Source organism: Sturnira hondurensis, unplaced genomic scaffold, assembly GCF_014824575.4.
Source record: "Sturnira hondurensis isolate 20B ecotype Veracruz unplaced genomic scaffold, ASM1482457v3 Scaffold0010428, whole genome shotgun sequence".
Lineage (NCBI taxonomy): Eukaryota > Metazoa > Chordata > Mammalia > Chiroptera > Phyllostomidae > Sturnira > Sturnira hondurensis.
The window spans coordinates 15,276,457-15,304,026 of record NW_028083059.1 but is presented as its reverse complement, the minus strand read 5'-3'; the positions used below and the strand labels follow the sequence as shown (position 1 = coordinate 15,304,026).

At 34.3% G+C, this 27,570-nt stretch overlaps 1 protein-coding gene across 2 annotated transcripts in view; it reads left to right on the top strand.

The window, feature by feature from the left end:
- Positions 1–27,570, top strand: part of CADM2 (cell adhesion molecule 2) — a 1,088,167-nt gene that overhangs the window by 814,055 nt on the left and 246,542 nt on the right. For both annotated transcript variants that reach the window (XM_037059021.1, XM_037059022.1), the window contains exon 2: positions 21,850–21,999. In XM_037059021.1, coding sequence (XP_036914916.1) covers positions 21,850–21,999 — 150 coding nt within the window. The remainder of the gene's footprint in view (positions 1–21,849; positions 22,000–27,570) is intronic.

The following is a 27,570-nucleotide window of genomic DNA, read 5'->3' as shown; positions in this document are numbered from 1 at the left end:
AACCATTTCTCACATGAATTCGCCCATCTAGAAAATTACTTTAATGCACACATCAATATACAAGACATTTGATTATATTTCAGCAATTAATTTTAAAAAACTGTAAATTTCTTTTTGCCTCTGGTAAAAATGCATAGCAACTTTTCATGGTAAAATGATAATTATGCTTTTATTGTTATTACAATAAAATTAAGTTTTAATTAATATTTTATTAAATTCATTAAATTTTTAAAATAATAAAAATTAGGAAAAAAAATCACACATTTTAGTATAGCTTTTTTATACTGAGAAAAATTAAATGTGTTGATAAAAATACACCTTTAACTTTTTTTTAAATTTTGTTTTTAATATTGTATTTATTTATTTAGAGAGAGGGGAAGGGAAGGAGAAAGAATGGGAGAGAAACATCAATGTGTGGTTGCCTTTCATGTATCCCCTGGGCCCGCAACCCAGGCATATGCCCTGACTGGGAATCGAACCAGTGACCCTTTGCTTCACAGGCCCGTGCTCAATCCACTGAGCTACACCAGCCAGGGCTAACTTTTTTATTATAGAAGAGAGTTGATAAGGATTTAATGTGACTTGCAATAAGGTCATTTCAAATCTTCACAATATGAGAGAGAGAAGGGGGGGTAGAGACAAAGAGAGGGAGAGAAAGAAAAGATAAGAAAAGAGAGAGGGAAGAAGCTATTTTATTAAATACCTGTACTTTGATGTCTCAAATTAATGTACACTACTAAATTCAAATCATCACTTTCATCTTAAATATTTTAAAACTCCATGACTATCATGATTCATACAACGGATGCTGAATGAATTGTTTTTGAGTGAATAGTTGAATAAAAGAGTATTTAATATAAGATCTAGTTTGAAATACCTATTTTACCATTCTGTAACTATTTACTTTCAGACATATTATTTATCTTTATTTATATTGTTGATAACAATAATGTATACCTTGAGATTATTTCTATATTCTAACTAAAAGGGACTGCATTTTTTTGTATTAGAGAAATGAAATGTTTAAAGAAAAGTGGTGAGGAATTTTCCATAAAATATATTTGATTTCTAGTATCTTACAGGAATCAACACTCAATGGTAATCGTTTTGACTACCCAATTGTGTTGATTATATCTGTTTAATAAAAGATACCCAAGTTGAAAGAGAAATATGAATCCCAGATAACTTTCGTTATATACCATTTATACTTTAATGGTAAGTATTTAAAAAACAGAATATATCTCTGATATGTCTGAAAGTTCTGCTAAATAACATGATTTAATTTGATATGATCTTTGAATCACAATTTAATTTATTTATGCTTATTTGTTCCTCTGGTATAAAACAGTTTACACATTATTTGTTCATGTTTTCTTTTAAACCATCTCAAATTCATAGCTTAGCATATTTCCAAAATGTACATAAATATGCAGATATTTCTTTCTCTTACTTTCATCTACTTATATAAATATTTCCTTTGTATTTCAGCATCATCATTTTTATAAATAATTTTTATGACATTTTCTGTGACATCCCAATATATCTAGTAGCACAAAGCATATTGGCTATATTTCCAACAAGTTTTCATGGATGGCCCTTCTTCCCCTTTTTCCTATACTCCTTTGCTGTTCTTCCTACCTTCTTACGTATTCTCATTCAAATATGCCTAATTTAAAAAATCAATTTATTAAGCATTTTCTCACAATTTACATTAGTTACTGCAAGTCTGTGTAGTTTGTGTTCAGTAAGAACTTCGTCTCGAATTGTTCAAGTTATAGGCAAAACAATTTATAGGATAGCTTTTAAAGGGTCCCAGTTCAGAGCAGCATTAGCAGTCAATCTAAACCATGCAGAAATTATGAATAATCTTCATGAAGCAAACTTTAAAATCAAAGTAGATGAACTCATTAGTTTTATGTACTGCCTCATTTTAATATTTTAATACCTCATACTTACATAGAAGTGTCCACAGGTTCCTATCATATGTGTAAGGTAAATTACAGAGAGGTGATACATTTGTTAGGATAATTAGTCAATGAGAAGCTGTGTTTATTTGATTGTGTTTTCTGGTAGATTTCCTTAAGCACTTTTTTATTTTTGAGAACAAAAGGAAATAGTACAAATATTAACAGTGATTAGACTGGTGAATATTTAAAAGACTAAATAATATTAAGTGGGCCAATAACATTTGATCAACAAACTATAAAGGGGAAAAAGATATTTGGGGGCTTCTTTGGCATTTAAGAAAAATAATAATTTTAAAATAATGGCAAGCATTATGCTGAGCGAAATAAGCCAGGCGGTGAAAGACAAATACCATATGATATCACCATTAACAGGGATCTAAACAAAACAAACAAGCAAGCAAAATATGACCAAAGACACTGAAATAGGGAACAGGCTGACAGGGTCTAGAGGGGAGAGGGGAGAGAATCATAGGGGAAAAGGGGAGGGACTCACATGAACAAGTATAAAGGCCACATGGACAATAACTAAGGGTGGGGGGTGGAAAGGGGAGGGAGGTGGGGAGCATGGGGCGGGGGGCGGGCAGGGCTGGGAATATAAGACAGAAAGCTGTACTTGAACAAGAATTAAATAAAAAATTATTAAATAAAATAATGGCAAATATTGTTTAAGACAAATCTTCAATGTGAAGTGAAATATACTGTTATTTCACCTCATTAGACTTTGCATTTTTAAGGTTTTTTTTGCTGAAGAGAAAAATCAACAAACATGCCACTTTCCCTCTTATATCTAGATCCAAATTAGTAGCCCTGCCACCTATTCTATCATCTATCTTAAGACCCAGGGTCATTCTCAGTTGTTGATGCTACCAATAGGAGAATGAGAGTGTGACCATCAGTCTAACACGTTCATTGGAAGAGGACTGTGCTGACTGGAGTATGACGACCATGCTCCTGAGCTAAGAATCCTACACCTGCACTGATGTACCTTTCCTGAAGTGGGAAAACCCTTCGGCAGGTGGCTCTCACCCTTCTCAATCTTCCCGGTAGATCAAAGAAAACATTTGTAGAATAACTGTTCATAAGACAGACAGAAGTCCACTGAGTTACAATGAAGGGTATATAGCATTATTGCTACACTTATATGAAGAAGTTAGCAACAAAACAAAACAAAACATTTCCCTCAGACTCTATATTCTCTTTCAGCCTCTGTTAAATCTCCACATTGATTATCAAGTTTCTTGAAAACTGATAGCTGCAGTTAATATCTTCATCTATTGACTCTCACTCCTAAAACATTGCATTCTGCTTTTGTTTTTTGTTTGTTTTTCATTTTTTCCCATTTAATCTCTCCACAGCAAAGCTGCTAAGGTATATTGGTGGCCAAGCACAAGGAACATGTTTTTGATCTATTTTAAACTTGTTTTTTTAACGTTATTTATATATCCCTTTTTATTGTTGTTCTATTATTGTTGTCCCAATTCCTCCCTGCCCCATTCTAACTGCTGCCCCTCCTGTCCCACAACCCTCCCCCTCCCACAGTCAATCCCCATCCTGTTGTCCATGCCCTTGGGTCATTTATACTCACTCTTTAATTAGTAAGTATGCCCTTCCCCTTCTGTCCTCCCTTAGCCCTCGCCCCTCTTCCCCTCTCCTCTCTGGTCCCTGTCAGTCTGTTCCTTGTTTCAATGCCTCTCCTTCTAATTTGCTCATTTGTTTGGTTTGTTCATTAGGTTCCTCTTATAGGTGAGATCACATGGTATTCGTCTTTCGCCACCTGACTTATTTCACTTAACATAATACTCTCTAGTTCTATCCATGCTGTGGTGAAAGATAGGAGTTCCTTAGGTTTTCCTGAAACATTTGGGGTATGAAAATCTTTCATTCTTAAACAATTTTTTCTTGCTTTGAGATGCATCATCCTCTCTGATAAACAACTACTTTAAGCTCCTTGGCCAATATCTGTTCAATAACAGAGACAGAAATATGCATGTTACCCTATTAAATCTTTTCCCTTGGAAAGTCTTTTTACACATTGACTCTGGGCTTTACCCTATGACTAATTTTGGCCAATAGAGCAATGCCAAAATAAAAGCAAGGAGAGACTTGGCAAGTGCTTGTTTTTTGGGCTGTACTCTTGGGACCCAAGAGCCATAAAATCAAGCCCAGTCACCAACTGTCACTCTAGCTGAGAGCCAGCTTATCCCTAGAAGCAGAGACCCCATAAGCAGGTGACTGGCATCTGACCATAGATATGTTAACACAGCCGAAATCAGAAGGACTATCCAGTAGAACTCAGTATAAACTGCCACTTCACAGAAATGCGTACTGCAAAAATGATACAAGCCACTATATTTGGGATGCTTTGCTAAAGAGAAAATCAACAAACATACCACTTTCCCTTTTATATCTAGATCTTAATTAGTAACCCTGCCACCTATTCTATCATCTGTCTTGAGACCCAGGGTCATTCTCAGTTGTTTTCATTCCACTTAGCCCTTCATCTATTGGTATTTAAGTCTTCTTGCTATTTTTAAACCTCAAGTTATTTTAATAATGAAATAATTAAATATTTTATGAACTTAATACACATTTGTGGTTACTTGATACGTGCCAGAATTATTAAGCCAATAAGGAGAAGTATTGAATAGAATGACTTATTCATTTTTGACTATGTAATATTTAATACCTCTTTCCTCCTTAGGCACTCTATCCATTGTTTTTTTTTATAACACAGTATTTCTGATTGACTTATATAGTACAGGCAATTAAGAGGTGAACCTGTTAATTCTTTTATTTTATTTGCTATATAATTAATTCTGAGCCTTTGGAAAGTTTTTTGTAGCCTTCTATCTAAGATATAATATAGATAATGAAAAGATAGTCTATTTGTTGAGTTTTTTAATTATAAAACCAGGAATTGTGTCACTGAAATGTAAAATCTTTATTATCTTGATTCCTTGTTTGACCAAAGATTGTTTGCACAGCTTGCAAGGAATATTTTTTATAGAAAATTAAATCTCTTTAGGGCCTCCATCTCGTGGCCATGAATTCCTATTCCCACTCACAAAACTAAGTAATACCTACAAAATCTTCAAAGGAACTTAAAATTCTGTGTCTGACAATTAGAATACAAGGGGGGAAAACAAATGTTTGGCATTCAGAATTTATATGAGTGAGTATCTTTTCTAATCACAACTATCATAAGTACAATGCACAGGCAACATTTTAAAATACTGCCAACATTTTCAGCTACTTTACTCAAAATGACATGCCCTTTCTAAAGTAATTATGGAAACAAATTAAAACAAGGCTTCTGTCCAACAGTTACTCACATAGCTTTTGGAGTTCATCAAATGTGTTATAGGGCGTGGTTAATGCTGACCTTATTGAAACAGCTCCTGTAAACTACTATACTATGTAGTGTGCTTATGCACTTTGCTATTTCCTTTTATTTGCATTTACTGTGCCTTATTCATAGTAGGTGTTTAATAAATAATGTCGGAGTAAATAAAAATTAACAAGCATTGTTATTTAGTGAAAAAATTTCTATTTATTTTATAACTACTTTTATCTGTCAGTGGAAAATACAAGAGTGGGGAAAAGTAGTTTTACAGTTGTATGTATGGAAATATATATAATTACAAGAATAAATAAGAATACAAGAATAAACTCATTTTTGCATGCTTGTTAACAGGAAACCTACTTTTGCTCACCTCATATATCTTCTGTGCTCTAATAAATGGGAGCTGTATATAGAGTCTAAACATGGTCCCCCTTTAAAAAAAACAAAACTCTTGCCCTTTAAATTTGTATGTTGATTAAAGGGAAAAAATTGTGTGGAGGCAATGTAGAATTCAAAAACATGGAATTTGAATATGGGTGATAAAATCTAAACTTACAACATTGATAGGCGTGCCACTGTGTCAGTGAAATTGAGGGTGGGGAGATGAGGAACAGCTATGTGATTTAATCCCATTGTGTTCTTCCAGAAAGTCCATTTACAATTCACATGAATAGCTTGACTTCAGTGGTGAACACACACTACAATACATAGATGACATATTACGGAATTATGTACCTAAAACCTGTATACATTTATTCACCAATACCACCCCAAGAAATTCAATAGAGAAGAAAAAAATAATTTAATGCACAGTACTTAGTTTAACCCTTTATTTATTTGGGGGGAAATTTTATCAAATTCTGGCCTGTTATTGCTACTTTTTAACATGACATGAACAAGATGTAATTAAGCCTAGTAAATGGCAAGTTGACGATTAGATGTTTTTTTCCCATTTATATAAGAAAAATATATTAGAAATAAATACTTTTTTGTTTATTGTAGAAAAAAACTAGCATATCCAAAGATTCAATTTATATGTTAGGGTAAATGCTGTTATTAATGAACAGAAGGACTTATGTGACTTTGGTTAAATTAAATACCAAATGAACAAAAATAAGTCATTAACAATTGCTTAATTGTTAATTCAAACCACTGATGACCGCTATTTATAAATAAGGGTGTGCCCAACTTGCTCACCAATGCTTCTGCCTCCGATTTGGCAAGAATCCCCATTTCTGCTGTGTTAACATTTGCTCCTGGGAGGAGATGAAGGGAAAAAGGTCCATAAGGTTTCCATTGGCCCAGATAGTAGAAACATCTGCTGGATGCGTGAGCAGCTTGCTGGCTGAGGACAGCAGGAGAGTTGATGCTTATTAACCCTGTCATGTGAGTCGATATTTCCTGTGCCCTGGGGCTACACCATCTTAATCAAGAAAAAATTAAGGAAGCACATTACTTGTCAAAATTTCTTTATTAAATAAGCATTTTGTAGTTTTGAAGTAAGTTTCATGGCATTATAAATTATGAGTTTAGTACTAATGAAATTTAATTTCTAACAAATAGCAAAGTTTATTGGATTATTTTATGATTAATTAGATCATTTTGAGTAATGATGGATTCAATGCATTTAGAGCTTTGCTTAGAGAGATTTGACCCTTACACTTGAAAAGTTGGCTAATACTGTTCTCTATGACAAAAAGTTTGTCAGAAAAATATGTGCAATTTTTTTCATAAAGTTATTTTTGTAGGTTATTTAGCTGGTCATTGATTTCAATACTGAGATTTGAGAGTATAGTGCCAAATGTGAACTTAATAAATTGTAACTAAATATAATGATCATTTTTTACGTACAAACACACATATATTCCATTTTGAAAGCAGTTGTATTAAAAAATGTATACTTATTTTCATGTTGCCACCAAAGTCATGAACTTTGGGAAATTTTTTAGCAATTGTCCTGTGAGTCTGTGGCTTATCCTATTCAATGTGCAAACTTGAAAAGTCTGTTACATCCAGACTAATAAAAAGTTTATTAAAATTTTTATTAACACATTGCTCAGTAGATATCTAAACATGAGAGATAAAATTCAATTTATATCAATACTATATATCAGTGCAATATATATTTTTATTAATATAATGTGTATAAAAAGAAAGTTATCTACTTATCCAAATTTATCATCTATCTATCATCTATCTATCTATCTATCTATCTATCATAGGACACACCTTTGGTTTCAAATCTATTAAACCATGTAAGACCATGATTTTGAAAAAAAATATGTTGTCCAAATTATATATAGAATTCATGAACTATATTATGGTCTGTTTAGTTCTAACGTGACATGGAAAGGAAACAAGACAAAGAGGAACCATTTCAAGGTTTTATTGGAAGAGCCTATTTCATCAGATAGACTGCAAAAATATCATTTTTAAAACAATCTGGCATTATAGGTTCAATGTCCACTTTGCTAGAGCAGAAATACAATTCTTGCTTCCACATACACAATGATACCAATGAGAAAGAACGGGCTTTGTGTCCAGCTACAAGTTTACCCAAAAGTGAAAAGACAGGTGGTACAACAAAAAGATTAACAACTAGAAAAGCTTTTGTGACACCTTGAAAGGCTTTTCGGTGTGAAGACTGGACTGAGTCAGTAAGAAGCCTTCCGCTCTCGAGTCCATTCAGCCGTTTTGGCCTTGCTAGTCACACAACCTTCTCAGGATTATGTCATCAGTTCCCACTTTCTGATACAACTGCATCTTATCAATACAGGTGATTTGTTATTCAATGAGTCATTGCAACAATGAAATACAGATGCTTAGACACAGCAACCTTTCCAGTTCTCTTTTATTTTGCATCTGTTATACATGTATTATTTCTTAAGTAGCAAAGATGGTTCAACTAAGAGTTAATTTTTTAGGGTTTTCTGGGACTAGAGAAAAGACTAAGAGCCAGCTGTTACCCTTTCTTTTCAATGTGACAGTGGAAATACAATTGATTTTGTTATGAACTTATTTTTTTCTGTTTATTATTTTGCAAGTATCTCTCCAGAACCAGCATTCTTCAAATTTAAGTATTCAGATGAGGTATTTTTCATTACAGTTTAATTTATTTTATTGAAGTTTAATTTTAATAATTTCATTTCATCTTAATTTTCTCATTAACATATGATAAATATAGTAACCCCCCCCAAAGAATGTAAGATGTCATTAATTTCTTCTCTGCCTTATCAGAAGTTTAACTCTGAGCTGACTTACATGTGTAAATCTACCCAAAGTATCAAATTGCACTTTAATATTTCCCCACAGCAGCTTCCACTTGCTCTCATAGGCAATGTTCCCTGAGATCTAATGTGGCACTACAAAAGACTTGAACATCAAAACATGTAAACATGTACAAGATGGGTGAAATCAACATTAATGAAATCTTTGTGCATTCAGAAATGATCAAACAGTGAAAAGAACATCTTATTAACCACTCTGTTATTACACATTTTTTTTTTCAAAAGGGAGCTTGTTTTAGGGAATATTCCAAGTTGATTCTTAAGTTGCTACATATCGATGCACACTCAAATGATTAAGGTGATATTATTTTCTTTTTTTAAAGATTTTATTTATTTATCTTTAGAGGGGAAGGGAAGGAGAGAGGGAGAGAAACATCAATGTATGGTTGCCTTTCGTGCGTCCCCTGCTGGGAGTTGGCCTGCAGGGAACTGGCCTGCAACCCAGGCATGTGCCCTGACTGAGAATCGAACAGCGATCGTCTGAGTCACAGGCCCGCGCTCAATCCACTGAGCTACACCAGCCAGTGGTGGTGGTGATATTATTTTCTACATAATGTTCACATTTTCAAAAATTGGTGCTCACTGTGCCCAATAATACGTGTTGGAAAATGAAGAGTGATAGGAGTTTCTGCCTCTGCTATTAAGGACTTTAAACATGTTTGGGGTTATATACCACTGGTGACTTTGGGCATAAAAATTTTGTTATTGGAAAAGAAAACTCTTCTTGCTAAATATTAGTCAAAAGAAGAATCATTTTATAAAGTTTATAAAATACACTCTTAAATGGGAAAAGCTGAAATGTTTTGTTTGTTACCTCACTTCTGTAGTCTTTTGAGAACTCATTTATTTAAAAATGGTATTTATAGCATTATTTTCTTTTAGATAACTACTGCAGCTTTAAAAAATAGCCAGTAAAATGGAAGTTCTCCATTATTAATAACAAGGAACTTCCCCAGGCAGTAACATTTTAAAGTGGAATTAAAGGATACATTGTCTATAGAAGAGAGAGAGGCATTTAAAAATATAGGTAACAATTCTGTTTCAGTACAAGCTCAAATCAGTAAAATATGGGTTTCCACTTACTAGAAGGTTATTTACAGTGCAAAACAAATACCAAGAGATTAGTTACATTTATAAATAAATTACCAGATGATTTAATAGATTCTTTGATGTGTTCTCAATAACTCTCTTTATTGTAAACACAATTTTTGAAGTGAGTCATCTCTGAGATGAAAAAATCTTTGGTCTGCCCCTCTGACTGGTGTGGCTCAGTTGGTTGGGCATCATTTCACAAGGCAAAAGCTTGCCTACTCAATTCCTATCTGGGCAGATGCCCTGGGCTCAGTTCCCTGATTGGGGCCTGTACAGGAGGCAACTGATTCATGTCTCTCTCTCACATTGATGTTTCTCTCTCTCTCACTTTCTCCCTCTTTTCCCCTCTCTCTAAAAATAAATAAAAACATAAAAATCTTTTAAAAAATCTTTAGTTTGAGGATAATGATTCATTAACAGAAAAAGAATACCTTCTGAAAATGTGTACTGAGCTTTGCCATATCCCTCATTGACTTGCCATTGCATGTAGATTACATGTAAACTCCTCTTTATGACCTAAGAATGTTTTTCATAATTGGCCTTGACTTGCTTTGATACCTTATCCTGGGCCATCCCATTCATTTCTTCTAATCCAGACTTAGTTTGCTTATCGGTTTCCTTCCCGCCACCCCTGCCCCACTTTCTTTAATAGCCAACCTCATTTCTCCTGTTGGTCCAGCCCTTTTATATGACCTAATGCACTTTTTGGAATATTAGCTCCTCTTTCTAATATCCTTGTCCTCTGGCAATTTTTAAGTGGCTGGTTCATTGTCACCACTTCACTTTCAGTTGAAATGTCACCACCTTCTTAGTTTTCAACTTTCTTCATTTAATGATACACATAAACTAATTACTAAAATCCTGTGGCATGCCTAAAAAAAAGCATTCTGTACTGAATTAACAAAAAATAGGTATAATTTTGATTCATTCACACTGAATGGACATTGCCGTGTTGGCTGTTGTCTTTTTTTTATTTCACACTCTAAGAAAAAAGAGGTCAGTGCCCATGACTAAATAGTCAGGTATTATATGTTTTAAAAATTCTTGTGGTATACCACTGTGCAGTGGAAAATTGGTTGAAAATTGCTGCTTTATATGATTGTATTTTATTGTTATTGTCCATATTTAGGCTGCAAGTTCTAAAGATAAAACTTAACACTGTTTCTAGCTTATTCACAGTTGTATTTCCAGTACCTACAATGTAAAGTACATTCTAGGCACAAAACATATTTATCAAATAAATGTTATAGAAGCATATTTCATAGGCAAAATCTACTATAAATGTGAAAGATAAGTATCAGAAAACATTAATTACATATATAGTTCATATGCCTAAAATGAACTGATTATACCTGATTATATGTTTGATATCATATTTTATATATGTTTGATATATTTTCCTGTATGTCATATCAAATTCATCTAATTTTTTCTATTATATCCCATAATCCAAAGAGTTATAACCCAAACCAACATATATGTCACTTTTTATATGAATATATCTATTCAATGCACAAATGAAATTATTTAAATTTTCTGCAGAGACAAATACATGACAAGAACATTAATATATAGGCGACTTGGATAATAATTAATATATTTATGCCTATACATTGCATAATCCAAAATAAAAATATTACCAAGTTATATTTACTACACTGAAGTAAAATCATTAGCTAGCAATATATGTTAGGCAACAATTATTTTGAGTTGGACTATTTTGTTTTAGATTTGGAATTAGGAAAAGCCAGTATGAAAACCAGATTAAAGTCCTATTATCTTCTCAATTTAAACTGCCTTCACTATCTTTACCTTATTTTGCAAATTATATTTTGTATATTTAAAACAATTATATATTTGTAATTAGGATTTAATGATACTTTCTATTTTTTAGTTTTTTTAATTAATGAGCTCCTAGAATATTATTAGGAATTTAAATTTTCCTTGAAGCTATTAAATATTTTAAAATGTATTGTATACATATATATATAAATATATATATATAACTTTCTTTAAATATATCAACCTTCTAAAACGTACTGGGTGAAACAAAAATATTTGTATCATTTTCGCCTTTTGTTGGTCTAAGATTCATTTATTTCCCAGGGACTTGGATTTTAAACAGTTATGTGCCCCCCAGTTCATTTTTCCCCTAGAAGATTGATGGTTGAACCCTCAGCACTATATTCCTCATCCTGTTTTCAGAAGAGTCTTACCATCTGTGTGTTTTTTTCAAAATATTTCCTCCAGGTTGACATATCAATTTAGAATTTAGTTATGTGATTGAGCTTCACAGTGAACCAGACTGTGATTGTGGTCATAAATTTATTTTCTCAGGAAGGCTGCCTCTCAAATGTTCATTAGTTAGCAAGTAAAGCTCGTCAGCTCTAAGTTTTGCTTATTCACCCTGTAAATGGTATTCTAGAAAGATAAAATGACTTTATGTATACATAATAATTGCCATGTAAGCCTCTTTTGAAGTTATAGAAATATTTACAAAATCTGCTTATTTTTTTGTATTGCCTTGCAAGAGATATAGTTCCCTTTTCATTGTAAAAGTACTTCCTTTCCTTTTTATTCTTCTATATTACATTCTTTTTATTCTTCTATATTATATTCTTCTATATTTATATTCTTCTATATTGCATTATTTTTATTCTTCTGTACTTGAAAAACCTATTTGTAACCTTGTGAATATCAATGTGAAAAACTAAAGTTCACTTTTGTCTTGAAACTGTATGTCCTTATTTAACAAATTATTTTTTATTAATTTTTGAGAAAACTTAAGACATGTTAGGGAATGAATGAAAATGAATAAATTAATAAAAACAATATATATTTTAATATTTTGATCATAAAAGTCTACTTTGTGCAACTAGATATATTTATATTGAATCTAGTTCACTAAACTATAAAATGTAAAGAATTTTTTTGTTTATTATGAATTTTGGAAGGTGGAAAGCAGAAAAACAAGCCAAGAATGGAAGAAAACAATGTTGTACAGATATGGGTTAAAATGTTGGGAACATTTTTTTAAATTTGGTAATGTTTTAATATGAAGAAGCAAAACAGCCACTGTGCGAGAACACCAAGCAGCCATAAAACAACGTTTCCCAGGATTTTATAAATATTGTCTGAAGCTTAGAATTTTGTAATTTAAGGAAAGCAAAGTTTGAGATATGACTGAGTAATATAAAGTTAACAGAAGTAGCCAGGGGGATGTAAGGTATACAGTAGAGGAAATAGAGCTGCCAAAGAGCTTATGTGCATGACCCATGGACATGTACAATGATGTGGGGTGTACATGAGGGAGTGAGGGGTGTGCTGGATAGAGGAGGGCAAAGGGGGAAAAATTGGGGGAACTGTAATAGCATAATAAATAAAATATAATTAAAAAGAAAAATAATAGGAAAATATGAGGAATCTTTATGTAGAAAGAATAACTGTGCTGGTAATATTTATGATACAGAAGGTTGAGCTGCACGATCACACAAAAACAGTTTTAAATGAAAAGGAAGTCACTAATACTATATTTTACCTACATTGCAAATTTCTCTAGGGCCAGTCTTGATACCGATAATCAAGAATTAACTTTAATTATAAATCCTATCAGAGACATAGAAAAGGATTACTAATTCTCATATAATGTAGTTAACTGGGTCACCTACTCACCGTCATTGTGTAGGTCAATGAAAACAATGCAATAGTCATCCCATAGGTCCCCTGGTCTGCTATGAGTGTTCAGGAAAACCTAGTATCACATTCTAAAAAAGAGAGGTGAAATCTCTACAGGAGAATTTTTTTTTTCTCTGGGTCAGGAGTTGTGGGAGCCACTGTAAATCTGAAACAGCCTTTTGTCATGGATCAGAGGCCAACAAAGGACCAGGGCCAAGCTTTGGGTACACAAGAGTTTCTGCTCTGAGAGTTAGGAGCACAACTGCTACAGTGAACACCAGGATCTGGTCTACAACATTGTAATCGCTGAAGCTGTCAATCTGGCACTCTTACAACCTGATATCAGGGGGAGGAAGCCCTTCCAACCTTTCCTGGCCTTGCAAGACCCAGTGCCCGCCAGTTTTGTTCCTTTCCTGCTTTGGTCTGGCAGTTGCAATGGAACATAGGTCTCTAAAGTACTTCCTGTCTCTATGGAAACTGGCAAGCAGCACCAGACTGATGGCCGTGCTCCATAATGGCTGGGCAGAGGGGCAGCACAGAAGGTGGATACCAGGTGTTGTACTCTATAAGGCAAACAGAATCTGAAAAAGATAAGGTGGAATCAGAGAAAAATAAACTATATGTGGTAGCCTAGAAAAATAGAATGCTTAGTTTTGCAGACAAAACTAAAAGCTAGAAGAAGTAATGAGAACAATGACTAGAGAATTCTAACTATTGCAAATAACAGAAGGACATTCCATAGGTGGAAACACTTTGTACTTAGTTATCAGTCTTAATTTTTTCTCTAATTTCCTTTCTGACAAGATAGAGCATTCATCATACTTCTCTTAAGAATTTTAAGCTTGCATTAATGACATCTGTGCTTTTCAGTCCAATAGGCTTTAGTATGCAATGTGTGTTTTAGTCCACACAACCACTGAGCCACAACTTCCGCATTGGAGGGTTATTTGTTTAGAATGCCTTTAGTAATTTAGTGGAAGTAATAGCATGCTGTGTGTGCATTTAGATATACTTTTAGACTTTAATTTAAGCAACAAGAATATCTTGAACTTTTTAAGATGCAGTCTTTTTGTATAAATACCCCAAACTAGTTGAGAGAGAGAGAAAGAGAGAGAGGCACAAAACTGAGAATAGTTGAGAGAAAGATCTAAAGACTAGTAGGCTACATTTGTATTTCATTTAAAAACAAATTACCTATTTCTGTAATTTCTTATTGAGGTTGCTATTTAAGAATCTTTATTTTGTATATACTGATCTATTTGGTATCTTTACTTTTCACATATAAAATACAAGATTCTTAATACAAGTATTTTGCACTTAAAATGGGGTTTTTGAGAGAACATAAAATATCTTAAAACAAATCAAAACACGTATGTCATTTCATTCTGGTGCTAATAGTTCTGTTGAATTAAATTATTTTGTAGATGGCATTTCACTAGGCATAAGTATATTCCAAAAGGAATGGTGAAAATTCATGGCATTATTTATTGCATGAGAAATTTACACTTTCTTATTGAAAAACAGGACCTTAAATTCTTTTCATATCTTGTTTTATTTGTCCCTCTTTACTGTTTTTTAATCTGATTCTTTCTTTGAGGAAGTTTTGTTCATTTTCAGAAAGAAAAATAATGAGGGTCCTCAGTTCATGTTAAATAGCCCACAAAATTTGATCATTTATCCTGAAAAATCACTGACTATAACACAGTCCCTCTCAGATGTGCAAAGGCTCAAACTCTGCCTGTCTGTCTAGATATATCTCAGGTGATTATTGCTCTCAGTAAGTAAGCTCCATGCACAGTGTGCACTGATCCATTGTTGTAGCCCAAATTTAATCTTTAGCACAGGAAGAGAAATGGAAAAAACCACTCCCTTTACTCATCCTCCATTCAGGAGATAGCAAGGCTTGAATGATGCTGTTTTTGGAAGCAGAGCCATGCTTTGAGATCAGTGTTCAAACATACATCTTCACCTGTCTGCGCTCTTTCAACAACACAGCTGGATTCAAAGATCTCTCATCAGTGCTTTGCTTATTGCTTCTTTATGCTGATGGCACATCACAGCCTGTCAGCAAGGTTCAGGTGGCCATAATTTAGAATTGGATTCTTTATGTCGTATGCGACAGCGTGCTAGGTTCTTGGTGGCCAGACAGTAAAGGTGTGTTTGAAACATGAAGGGAGGACAACCCTTAACTAAGGTCAATAGGACTTGAGAATCAGTTCACTTGATTCTGTACCTGGTAATTCTTAATCTAGACGAGGAAAGGACTGGACTATTTTTTTCCTTAAGTATGTGACAGATGGAAGCATCGAAAGAACAATAGCAGCTGTTCAGTCTTCTGTTTAAAGACAGGGTCTGGAAAGTATCTTTTTGGAATATGACTAATTGTTCTTCACTAAATTGTCCTTCATAACAATAAGCCAATTATTTTCATATAATTATACTAAAACGAAGCTAAATGTTTTTTAACCACTTGTGTTAGTTAGTGGCAGCGTAAGGAAAACTAGTAGTGAAAGATCACTGTCCACATCAGAAGAGGAGATCTCATCTGACAGGTGTTACTGAAAGAACAGTGGTGGGAAAAGAGGGCTGCTGAAAAATGATCTCAGGAAAAGGCAAAATCTAAAATTGAGGTAGACACTCACAATATGAAGAAAAGGGACTTCAAAACCTCCAGACCTTACCTGAATTAGAAAGATCAATTGGTTTTCAGGAAAAAAAAATACCTTATTTATACTAAAAGTGCAAGCAACAGCCCGACAAGAGCCCTCAAGTATGCTTTCTTTAGTGGTGCACTGTAAACATTTAACTACTGGCTCTGTGGAAGAAAAAACTAGAAAAACCTTTGCTAGCGTCGTTTGCCAGTTTTCATAGTGAAAGTCATCCCACTGTGGTCAATTTCAAACTACCGACAGGTCTCACTGAGTAGGAAGTGAGAAGACGGCTGTTGTCTCTCACCAACTGGAGTGAGTGAGCCAGCTGTAGACAGCACTGCTTTTACTTAAGTTGAAGCTGTTTATTAAAAAGAGATGCAAATGGTCCAATGGCATCTTTGAAATGTTTGACAGCAAACTACATACTTCTTTATAATGATTATTTTGTCAGCATTTTCACTTTATTCCCAAAGCAGCTCTGTGGTTAAGCATGTGAGAGCTGTAGATGGGATGCAAGAGTGCAAAGATTGACCCTGCCTTTTCTAGCGCTGTGACTGTGAACACATTATGTAAGGTCTTCTTGCATCTGTTCCCTCCTTTCCAAGGTACAGATTATGGCATTTTTGGCATGAAAATTAAATCCTTGCTAAAGGGGATGTACTTAGAATTAGCATATTGTGAATGTTCGGTTAAGATTAGCTATGTTTCCATGTGTTTACTGCTGTGTTTAATGATGGTTGAGGGATAACATGACGTAGGAAGGGCAAACAAACAAAAAGGAGAGAGAAATCCAAACCTCTAGAGAACTTTCATAAGAGTTTCTTTGAGCCAGACTAAGGACATATGCCATATGCCAGGGAGCAATATATCAAATGCTCAATTCTGCAGCTTCTTTTATGCATTTCTAAAGTGTGTGTTCACCTACATGCACAAAAATAATGGATAGGGCTGATTTAATATCTTTACTAAAGAAGTTATTGGCCTGAGGCATGACCTGCCCAGTTAGGGATTTATGATCAGATCATCCTGTGAGGTAGCTTTCTATAGAACCCCTTTTGCATCTACACGTATTATTAAATGAATGTTGATGCAAGGGAAATTACACCATGGAGAGAAAGTAAAATAGTTTTAGTCACAGAAATCTATTTTCTTCAAAGGACTTCAGTAGTGTTTATTATATTTAATAGTCAAGAAAAGTTATTATCTTTTATGTGTTTTTTTTTGCCCTGAAGAGCAGATATTTGGCACAGTCTGTCTATTCCTTTCCCGTTTTGGGCACTGGCAGCACCTAAGTTTGCCTGTGCTAGGTCACTGTCTGTTAGATCTGTCTGTTACACTGTCTGTTACATCTTCTTAGGAACTTTCATGATTTTCAAGTACAACGTAAAAATTTCTCTTAAGATGTTATAAATAAAAGGCATTTATGATTTGTTAACATAAGACACATCCAAACCTGTAAGAATGTTTATTAGTTTATTTGAACCAAACTCATGACATGGGTGGGAAGCAAAATCTTGGGGCATTGAGACAATGATCGGAAAATGACAGTTTTACCACTTACTCGATACATCAGAATCAAAGGGAATGCCATAAGGGGGTTACATAAAATCCACTGGTGATAGACTAGGGAGGTGGGAGAAAACAAAGTGAGAAAATATCTTAGATTGGATTAAAAAATGAATAGAGACATACATTCTCTCTTTTTTAAGTATGCAGGTATGGGGTAGTTAACAGTTAGCAATGAACATAATAATAATAACAATGAGGGGATCTGCGGCCTCTGCTCTTATTGTGTGGTAGTGCTTTGAGGGGTCCAGCAAAAAAGAAATTAGCTTAACATTACAAAGGTATGTTATCAGGTAAGTAATCTTAGGTACCAAAAGACAACAGGCTCGGTTAAGGTGAAGACTGACTTTTGTTGGGGGGTGGGAGGAATACTGCCCTGAGATGTGACTACCACACCCTTGAACTGCTTTTAGTAGAAAGTTTCATTTTAGACCATCCTTTGTGGTAAGTTTAGGTCTCTGAGTTTGTAAGGCCTCCCCTGAGCTTGTTGGGTGTGGTACGTAGCCTCTTTTTCATCTACAGATTTAATTTTTCCATATTTTTTAAAGATTTTATTTATTTATCTTTAGAGAGGAAGGGAAGGAGAGAAGGAGAGAAATATCAATGTATGGTTGCCTCTCGTGAGTCCCCTGCTGGGAACTGGCCTGCAACTCAGGCATGTGCCCTGACTGGGAATCGAACCGTGATCTTGTGGTTTGCAGGCCCGTGCTCAATCCACTGAGCTACACCAGCCAGGGTTTAATTTTTCCATATTTTTGTGGGAGAAGAATTAGTTTCCCCTGCTCCTCCACTTTGACCACGAACAACTGCAGCAGCCATTCTAACCAACAGAGGCTCCTCTCCAAGTGCCAGCTGTTCGAAGAAGATGCTTTTGTTTTGAACAGTGAGTACTCACTGAGAAATCTGATTCACAAAAAAGATGAAAATGGAGACAGCTGTGCTTGAACAACAATAAAAAAGATATTCAATTAAAAAAAGAATGTTAAGCAACATATCTAATTTCAAAATAAATAAGATATCCTTGTTACCTGGCCCTTAATTAGTTTAAAAACAAGTAAGAGAGACTGGTATTTATGCAAATAATAAAAAGAGATAGACAAAGAGGACAGAAGGAAAATGATGGAAAGAGGTAAACTGGGAAAATAGACAACTTGGACAATTCTCACCTGGAAGTTCTGTTCCTTTAAATCTTGTCATGACCTTGTTTGTTAACAATGACTCCTCAGAAACCTAGGATGGTAGTGTGCTCAGCCAGAGGAAGGATCATGTTAAAATAAGGCTTCAATGATAAGAACAATGCATTTTAGAAATCCTTGTCAGTGGTACACAGGGCCATGCCTAATCTGCCTTCACACTCTCTCCTGAAGTTTCAAATTATTTTGCAGATTTCTCAGCAAATTTCTCTTCCTCTATGTATCTTTCAGATGTTGACTCACACAAGGCAAAGCCATGTAGCAGATCCCCCAAGATATCTGTATGATGAAGGTATTGGGGATGACTCCTCAATGTGGTAGCCTAGTAATTTTGCTAAGTGAGAAAGTTAGTAATTTCTTTGTACTCTATGAGATGGAATTAAATGATGATATTGAGCCACGAGAAGTTAAAAGCCAAAAGGATCAGCTAACTTGATGCTTTTTCCAGGTCATAAGCATAACTAAAAGGCAATTCAAATCATCCCGAAGTTTAAGGTCTTGTTAACTGCCCACAACACTGGCTTTTGAATTAATTTGGCAAATCACATACCCTAAGGGCATTTAGGATTAGTAGATTCTCAACATGAGTTTCCTGTCTATAGGGAAAAACTGAATTATTGGACCAAAAGGACTTTAGGCTGCAGGTCCCAGAGAACTGAAGGCAACGTACTTTAAAGTTAGAATCCACATGGGGAGAAATTGGAGGAAAGCTGTCCTGATCTCCTACCGTGAAGGACGGAGGACAGGTGTCCTGGAGTATGTAGAGAGCCTGGCTTGTAGATGACTCCCAGAAATATTTCTTTCTTCTATGGACCATATGGAAAGACTGAAATAATTGTCAAAAGTAAGTTCTGAATAGAATAGGATATCTAAGGGCAATAATGACATCCTCTCCTACTTGATTCTAATGTTATAACTGAAATTTATGAGGGCATATTTCAGCTAGGTATGTAATTTAAAGTTTCATTGTTCAAGAGCTTACTCATTTGTACTTTTCACTGTTGTCTTGGTTCACTTTTAAACAAATATTGATAATGTTGGCTATGACTCAGAAGCCTTTGTGAAGAGCTAAGAATAAAAGAGTGAACTCTCAGAACAAACTCTGAACAGTTCATTGGATTCCATGGAAAAATCATTTCATCTCTCCATTTCACTTTACTGTGAAATGAGATGGGTAATATTTTTTGTGGGGATGTTTTGAAATTATTGTGCAAATGTAGTAGATGAAATGGTGGCAAGTGTCACTGCTTTCCCCCTCACTTTTTTAAAGAAGCCGATAGTATTATTTATGTACTAGTTGATAGTCAAATTGTCATCTGGGATGAACTGTGTTTATTTATTACCAGTGGTGTACTTTTTATTGCTTAAAGAATCCCCTTCTCCCCCAGATTGTTTTATTTAAGCGTTAGGTCAATACATGGGAACTCAAGTAATGTATCTTAAAATTATTCTGAGCTTCTTATTTATGAGCTGCCAATCCTGTATCCATGGTAATTATTTCTCCTTTTTGTTTTAGTTCAGGGTTTTTTTTGATGTGGTTTTTCGCCTCACCTCACTTCACAACATTGATAGTTCTCCATGTTTCCCTGCTAGAGGTCACCTCTGAGCTGAAGGCAAAACACATCCCAGTCTGGCTCCTATTGACTTTCAAGTCAGCTACCAAAGAATTTCTTCCAGACATCTGCTAACCTCAATTTAAAAACTCCACCCTAAAGATTATAGGGAGATATCCTGGGGAGTTGCCAGAATGACTCTAAGAGGTTGGCCTTGAGGAGACAAACCTACTGATACCAGATTTTTATATTTGATAGGCCTAATTACAGAAAGTGGCCCTGAACCTCCAAGATCCTGTCATTTAGGTCTGGAAACAAAATTTCTCCTTCAGGCTCTTCCACCTCTCATGGTGACAATCAACAGGCTTCTTGGTAATAAGATTCTTTATGCCAATATCTCCAGCATAACCTCAAGTGGTGCTTGTAGTAATGATAGAATCATTACAAAACTAAAGGAAAAAAGGGAAATATATTTCATGGGTGTGATTAAGTCATCATAATGTTCTTGCATATGTAAAATATTCGGGACTTAATGAACTACCTTGCTCACATAAGAGTATTTTAACCTGGCTCTAGAAAGTACATGTTTTTACCCATGTTGATAATTGTTACTCAACTTGGCAGAGTTCATCGTGCTGAGATGAAATTTATGTATTATGTTTGTTTCCATGTGCAAGAATTTTGTTTTAACTATCAGAAGTGCTGTTATTAAGTAAAGTTAATACATGCATTACTTTAATAAATAACTATACTTAGGAAGATGGAAAACTTAATTTCTAATGATATGCAAGTTGACAAGGGTCATTTAAAAGTTTTTTCTTGATTATGAAAGAAATGTATACTCAAAACATAAACACTTCAGAAAAGAGCAAAGATTATCTCTGTTTCCTAAGGTAGAGTAATCACTTTAAGGTTTGATGGATATTCTGTAAGATGAACATTTTGAAAACTATGTATATTGTTTTCTATCACAGATTTGTACTTCTAAAAACAGCTACACAAACAACAAACCTTGATAGAATAGAATTTTCAAAACATTTACTTAATCAGAAATTGAATTTAAAGTCCTAGTATCCATATTTTATAGATTTTATTCAAAATTATAAAAGCTACCAGGGAAGCATTTAATGTGCTCTCTCTGCTGCTTTAAAGAGTTCAATTCATCCAAAATTGTTCCAATTCCTTATCAACAAAGATAACCAGGTATATAATTATTGCAAGCCAAGATAAATTAATGATATTCATGTTACTATTAAAATATAAATATTTATGTGTCTAGAAGGAAAAGGATTTCTAAAAAAATGTTAAGGGTCTATAACAGAGTCCTAATTATATGTTAAGACTGTTGTCCTCTGATTAAGAATTTTTAATTATTTTTCTGTCTTTTTGTAATACATAATTTTGTTGTTTGGTTCGTTTAAATTTTATTTGGAACAAACAGTTAAATATAATATTAGCTCTTAGGAAGTTAAGCATTTTTTTAACTTTCATTTAATCAACATGTTTTTAAATCCCCTCTTAGGCAGCCAAGGGCAGTTTCCACTCACACAGAATGTAACCGTCGTTGAAGGAGGAACTGCGATTCTGACCTGCAGGGTTGATCAGAACGATAACACCTCCCTCCAGTGGTCAAATCCAGCTCAACAGACACTCTACTTTGATGACAAGAAAGGTGAATACATTTTCTTTTAAATGTTTTAATCATATTCTAAAATATCCTAATTATAATGAATTTATTTTTCAGGGATGATTCAAATTATTCCTTTTGATTACCAAACTGCTTCGCCTTGTGTTTAAACATGTTAAATATTAAATACTTTAGTTTGCAAGTCATAAACACTAAAGATAATCTATGTCAACTTTTTAATAAAATAAACAGTTCTAATTCTGTTTCAAAAACAGCTTTATGCCTTCTCTAAACAATCACCTTCTTTCCAGATACCATATTACTTTGTTCTTGTAGCTGCATTGCATGCAGATTGAATATTTTTTCTCATTTACAGTGTTGTGATGTTATTTCTATTACCATTACCTTAATATATTTAGAAGATGCTATGTGATTTTTGGAAAGTTTAATTATTTATTCTCATAAATTGTGTTTAAAAGTAAGAATTATAGAAATAATTTCCATAAGTTTATGTAACTCCATGTTTCCAAAATAAATTAAAATTAAGAAGCTTATTTACATCAAATTGAGTTGGACTTTATCAACTCAATGGGCTAAATGGGCTAAATGGGTTAAATGGGCTTTGAATTAGATGAAAGATTTTGATTAAAGATTTTTAGAGAAATAAAAAAATTATAATGTATAATTCAGACAAACAACTAAAAATCTACTCTGAATTTTTAAGTATTCACTTATTATAAACCTTGGGAGGAAAATGAGTTCATTAACTCTAATGGAAATATGTAATTGTTTATTTCAAGTTAAAATGTATAGGATATTGATATTTGTTTGTATACTATCTATTCAGTATGGTCTTTTACCTGAATTTCTTTTGAATCTATGTAGATAAAATCGTTTGAAATCAGCTCCATTTAAATAGTTAAAGTATATTCATATTAATCTAGTAAATGGGTCCATTCTACTTAAAATATGAATTTACTATATTGTGTGCATGGCTACAGTTTTTCTTCTTTGATGTAAGGGACTCCTTTATATTCCCTTACATGTCCCAGGAAATCTTCTGTCCCCTAGGTACACACAAGATTTACATTCAAATAATTTTTTTAACAGTCATTAATTTTCCTCTACATTTAAGATGAGTCTTTAGTTTACTTTAAATTTTAATATATAATAAGTAGATGAAAAATCAAATTCATCGATTTCACAAATATTTTGAGGGTTCTTTTGTACAAGGCAGAGGTAGAACAGACAGATAATCTCTGCTCATACAGGGCATGCAGTCTAGTAGGGGAGACAGACAATAGTCAAACATGTGAGCAACATATTTTAGAGTATATTGGTAAGTGACAAGTGTTCTCTGTCTCTTAATAGATAGACAGACACATGTGTCTCTATATAGAAAGATGGATGATAGATATCTACAGAGAGAGATGGAGATAGAGATAGAGATTGAGTTTAAGAAATTGGCCCAAGTGACTGTGGGACTGGCAAGTCTGAAATTTGCAGGGCAGGCCAGCCAACTGGAGACTCAGCAAAGAGTTGATATTTCCACCCCAGGCTGGAGGAAGTCTGGAGGCAAAATCCCTCCTTTGAAAGAACTCAATCGTTTTTTCTTAAATCCTTCAGCAGATTGAATGAGGCTGTCATGTAATGCAAGTAATCTGTTTTACTCAAGGTCTAATGCTTTAAACATAAATCTTACTTAAAATACCTTCACAGCAACACCCAGGTTAGTGTTTGATCAAGGATCTGGGTATCATGGGCTAATTATAACTATCAAAGAGGTTTAGGAATGCTAGCATTTCTGTAGAACTTTATTATTGAGAAAGAGCTCTTATTTGCCCTCTTTCATTTTGCTATGTGGGAGATAAAAGGACAGATAATACTGCTCCCCATATTTTAAGAGGAGTATTTGGGAGGAAGGAGTTAAAGTTCTCATAATTATGTGAGACAAAGTCATTATCGTGACTTAAACATTGCGACTTAATTATTGGTCAGACCGAGAGCCAACACTGTGACTGTTTTTAAGTTTCAATTACAGTGTTTGTTGTGCAGTTCATGTTCAATGGAAACTTCCTGTCATAAATATTTTTTTGTATTTTAAGAATATTTTATGGAGAGCCCTGGCTGGTGTAGCTCAGTGGATTGAGCACGGGCCTGCAAACCAGAGTATTGCAGTTCGATTCCCAGTCAGGGCACATGCCTGGGTTGCAGGCCAGTTCCCAGCAGGGGACACACAAGAGGCAACCATACATTGATACTCCTCTCCTTCTCTCCTTCCCTTCCCCCTCTAAAGTTAAATAAATAAAATCTTTAAAAAAAAAGAATATTTTAAGGAGTCTGAAAATGGATTTTAAAGCATTAATCTGGTAAATACTCACTATAGCAGTATTAATGTAATTTTAATCTTTATTAATATTACCGATTATTTAATGCTTTTGATTAAGAGCTTTTTTTTAAATCCCACTGTGGAAAATTTTAAACATACATATGAGACAATAAAACATCTCTTTTCAATTTGAGAAATAGCTAAAGAATATTTAATGTGATGTTTTTAAGCATTTGTAAAGAAAATATATTACTGTTGTGTAAAAAGTCCATCTTATAAATGAATTAACCAAGTGAATTAAAATTGACAAGTATAAGTCATATAAACCAGGTTCTATTTTAGGTAAATTTAATAGGAATGGAAGTTGTATAAGTAAACATAAAGCTTGACAAATTTTTTTATTTTATTGGTTTGTAGTTTTGTCATGCTAATATTATATAAGCTTTATATTTCAATCTTAAATTTACTTGTTTTTTTAGATAGTGAAGATACATGTCCTATAACAAAAAGTGTTAGTGTTTACTTTTCGTTTCACTCCTTTACAATGTTTGGAGGAGATTGTTACAGTTGTTTCAAATCAAGTGATTTATGTTGTTTTCCAAAGAATGAAGTTTTATAAGTTAAAAACATTAAATACAAAAGGGAGGAGTCACAGCCATCTAACAACCTGCTTTTGCTTTTAGTATTGATTACAAGTTTTGTAAATAAATATCTAAAACATATATATGTACCCAAATATAATACTGTCTCAATTTTAAGGAAATCTCTCATTTTCCCAATGTTATAAACCAAAAGAAAATATTTTGTAGGGAAACAGACTTTCAGAGATGTTCATGGAACAATAAATATATAGGTATGCTATGTAATGTATCGATTTGATTATATGCACACATTTAAACTAATATAAACCACATTAATTTAGAGACACTTGTTGTTTCATGAAACCCTTGTGTTTAATGAAATAATTTCATGTACCAGCCATTTTCTTGAATGTATAGATACTGTCAGTGTCAAATTTGTCTCAAGCAACAGTTACAAATTTTTATAACATTAGAACATTCTTTGTTTTTCATTCATCAGCCAAAGCATAATAATTACCTCCACTAGGTGGAAACTTATTTTATTTTACCACTATTTTAAACAGATCTTTGAGAGTCATGTTTACAGCGACATCTACATCAGTGAGGTCAAATCCTGAAGCACAAAAACAAAATCCATACAAAATGTCTTTGCCTCCTCTTGTAGTGATTCTGTAAGTTATCCTCTCTATAGAACATCTAAAACTAGAATTGATTCAGGGTATTTCAAGCTAATGTGTCCTTCCTGTAGCAAATAGAGAACAACGTGTAAAGCAAATTTGCATGACTTGGAAATAAGGAAGGTCCTCTTTTCTGAGTAATAATTATAGTGAGAAAAGCCATTATGTTTTATTTGCAATATTTAGTCATGTATTCCTGTGTCTTACTGCTATAAAATGATACATCTGATTACATGAATTGTTGAAGTATGTACTTGCTTTTATTCATTTGTCTTATCATTATTGCTATACAGTTTAGACTTACTTGAAAAAAGTTAGTGTGTATACACGTGTGTATGTGTTTGTAATATAGCAGGTTCTGTTTTCAATATTAGACATTTTCTAACTGTATGGTGGTTCTAACTGTATTGTGGTTCTGATTGTCAGTTGCAAAACACTAGCAGAAAGTTCTGAATAAAGAACCCTTTCACGAGTGGCAATCCAACAGGTCTGTACATTCTCACAAGTAGTGGGTTCAATTCTTACGGGATGTCTTAGTGGAAGGTATCCTGGACAATGACATACATCAAATGCAAGAGCTTGATAATGATAATGAAAACATTTGTCTGCATTTACAGGCTGAGCCTCAATCCTAAGGCTTATCTTGAGCAAACAAACATGCTACATTGTGCCAGAGCCAAAGTGGAAAAGCTAAGCGTGGGTTAGTGTGACTAGAGTGTCCCATATATGTTGTGCAAGTGACAACTGCTCAGAACAGAGAAAACGGTGGGTTGTCTGTGTCACTGATTGCACCAGCTCCTACAGGTGGCTGCCACTGTTAAAGGCTTCATTTATAGCCTGTTTTTATTTCTGTCTCAGCTGATGTTGCCCTTTGTTCTCGAGAGCTTTCCAAATAAAATAGTCCATGACATGCAGTATCACAGTGGTTTAATTGTGTCTCAAATGATTATAAAATGCAGCTGAGGTTGAGAAGCTTTGGGTTAAGCAAATCCATTTCCCTAAGAGTTCTGTATTCCTACGCTTAGATTTCTGTGCTTACATAGGCTATTGAGAAAGAAGGAAAAGAGGGAGACAGGGAGGGAGGGAAGGAAGGAGGAAGGGAGGACAGAAGCTGCTCAGAAGAACAGAACAAGTGCTTCTCATTATCATTGCTGGTACCAGAGCGAGCTCTAAGAGGCATTCTGAGAGCCTTTCATTGCTACTTGGAGACTCAGGCCCTAAGGGTCCTAGCTGTGAAGGCTGAACAAAAAACTCAGGATGGCAGTGCGTTGGTCCAATTAAAATTGGTAAAGCCTTTCTTGTTTACTTGGAAGTATTACCCAAAGAAAAGCATTCTGGGAGCATTGAGTTGATCAGGTAAAGGAAAATTACGCTGAGCCCCTTCCCTAGGAGACTGTGTCAGGGAGGTAAAAATGTGACTACTCAGGAATCTCTTTACAAGGGAGATTGGTGTCCAAGGGAGAGTTGAATAAATCAAACAAATATTGTAGTATTGCTTGAGGTAAAATATGGAGGAGGGCAGAGAATTCAGGTTTTGCTGCCTTGACCACGTTTAACATGATCAGTAGCGGTTGTCATTTACAAATGAGGATATTGAGGATCAAACACTTGAGGAAATTTATCCACAGTCAGCTAATGCCTAGTAATGATGGGATTTGAATACAGGTATGGCCTCTGTGTTAGTTTTGACCAGAATGCTCCTGAGAACAAAGGCAACTGGGCACCAGGTCACTTCACATATAGCGCAAGTGGCCTCTGCATTGATCTTAGCAGCTGCCTTTTTGTGAAAGAACAGCCGTTTCTTTCAAACATTGAAGACATACCCAGAGTGAGGCAGGGGTATACAATATGGTCAGCACTGCCCAGTAGAGCTCTCCATGCTGATGCCGGTGTTCTGTGTCTGTGAGGAATAATTGTACAGCCAGCATCATGTGTAGATGTTTAAGTTAATTACAATGAGATAAAATTAAATTTCTCAGTCACACTAGCCACATTTTGAGCAAACAACAGCCACATGTGCATCATAGTG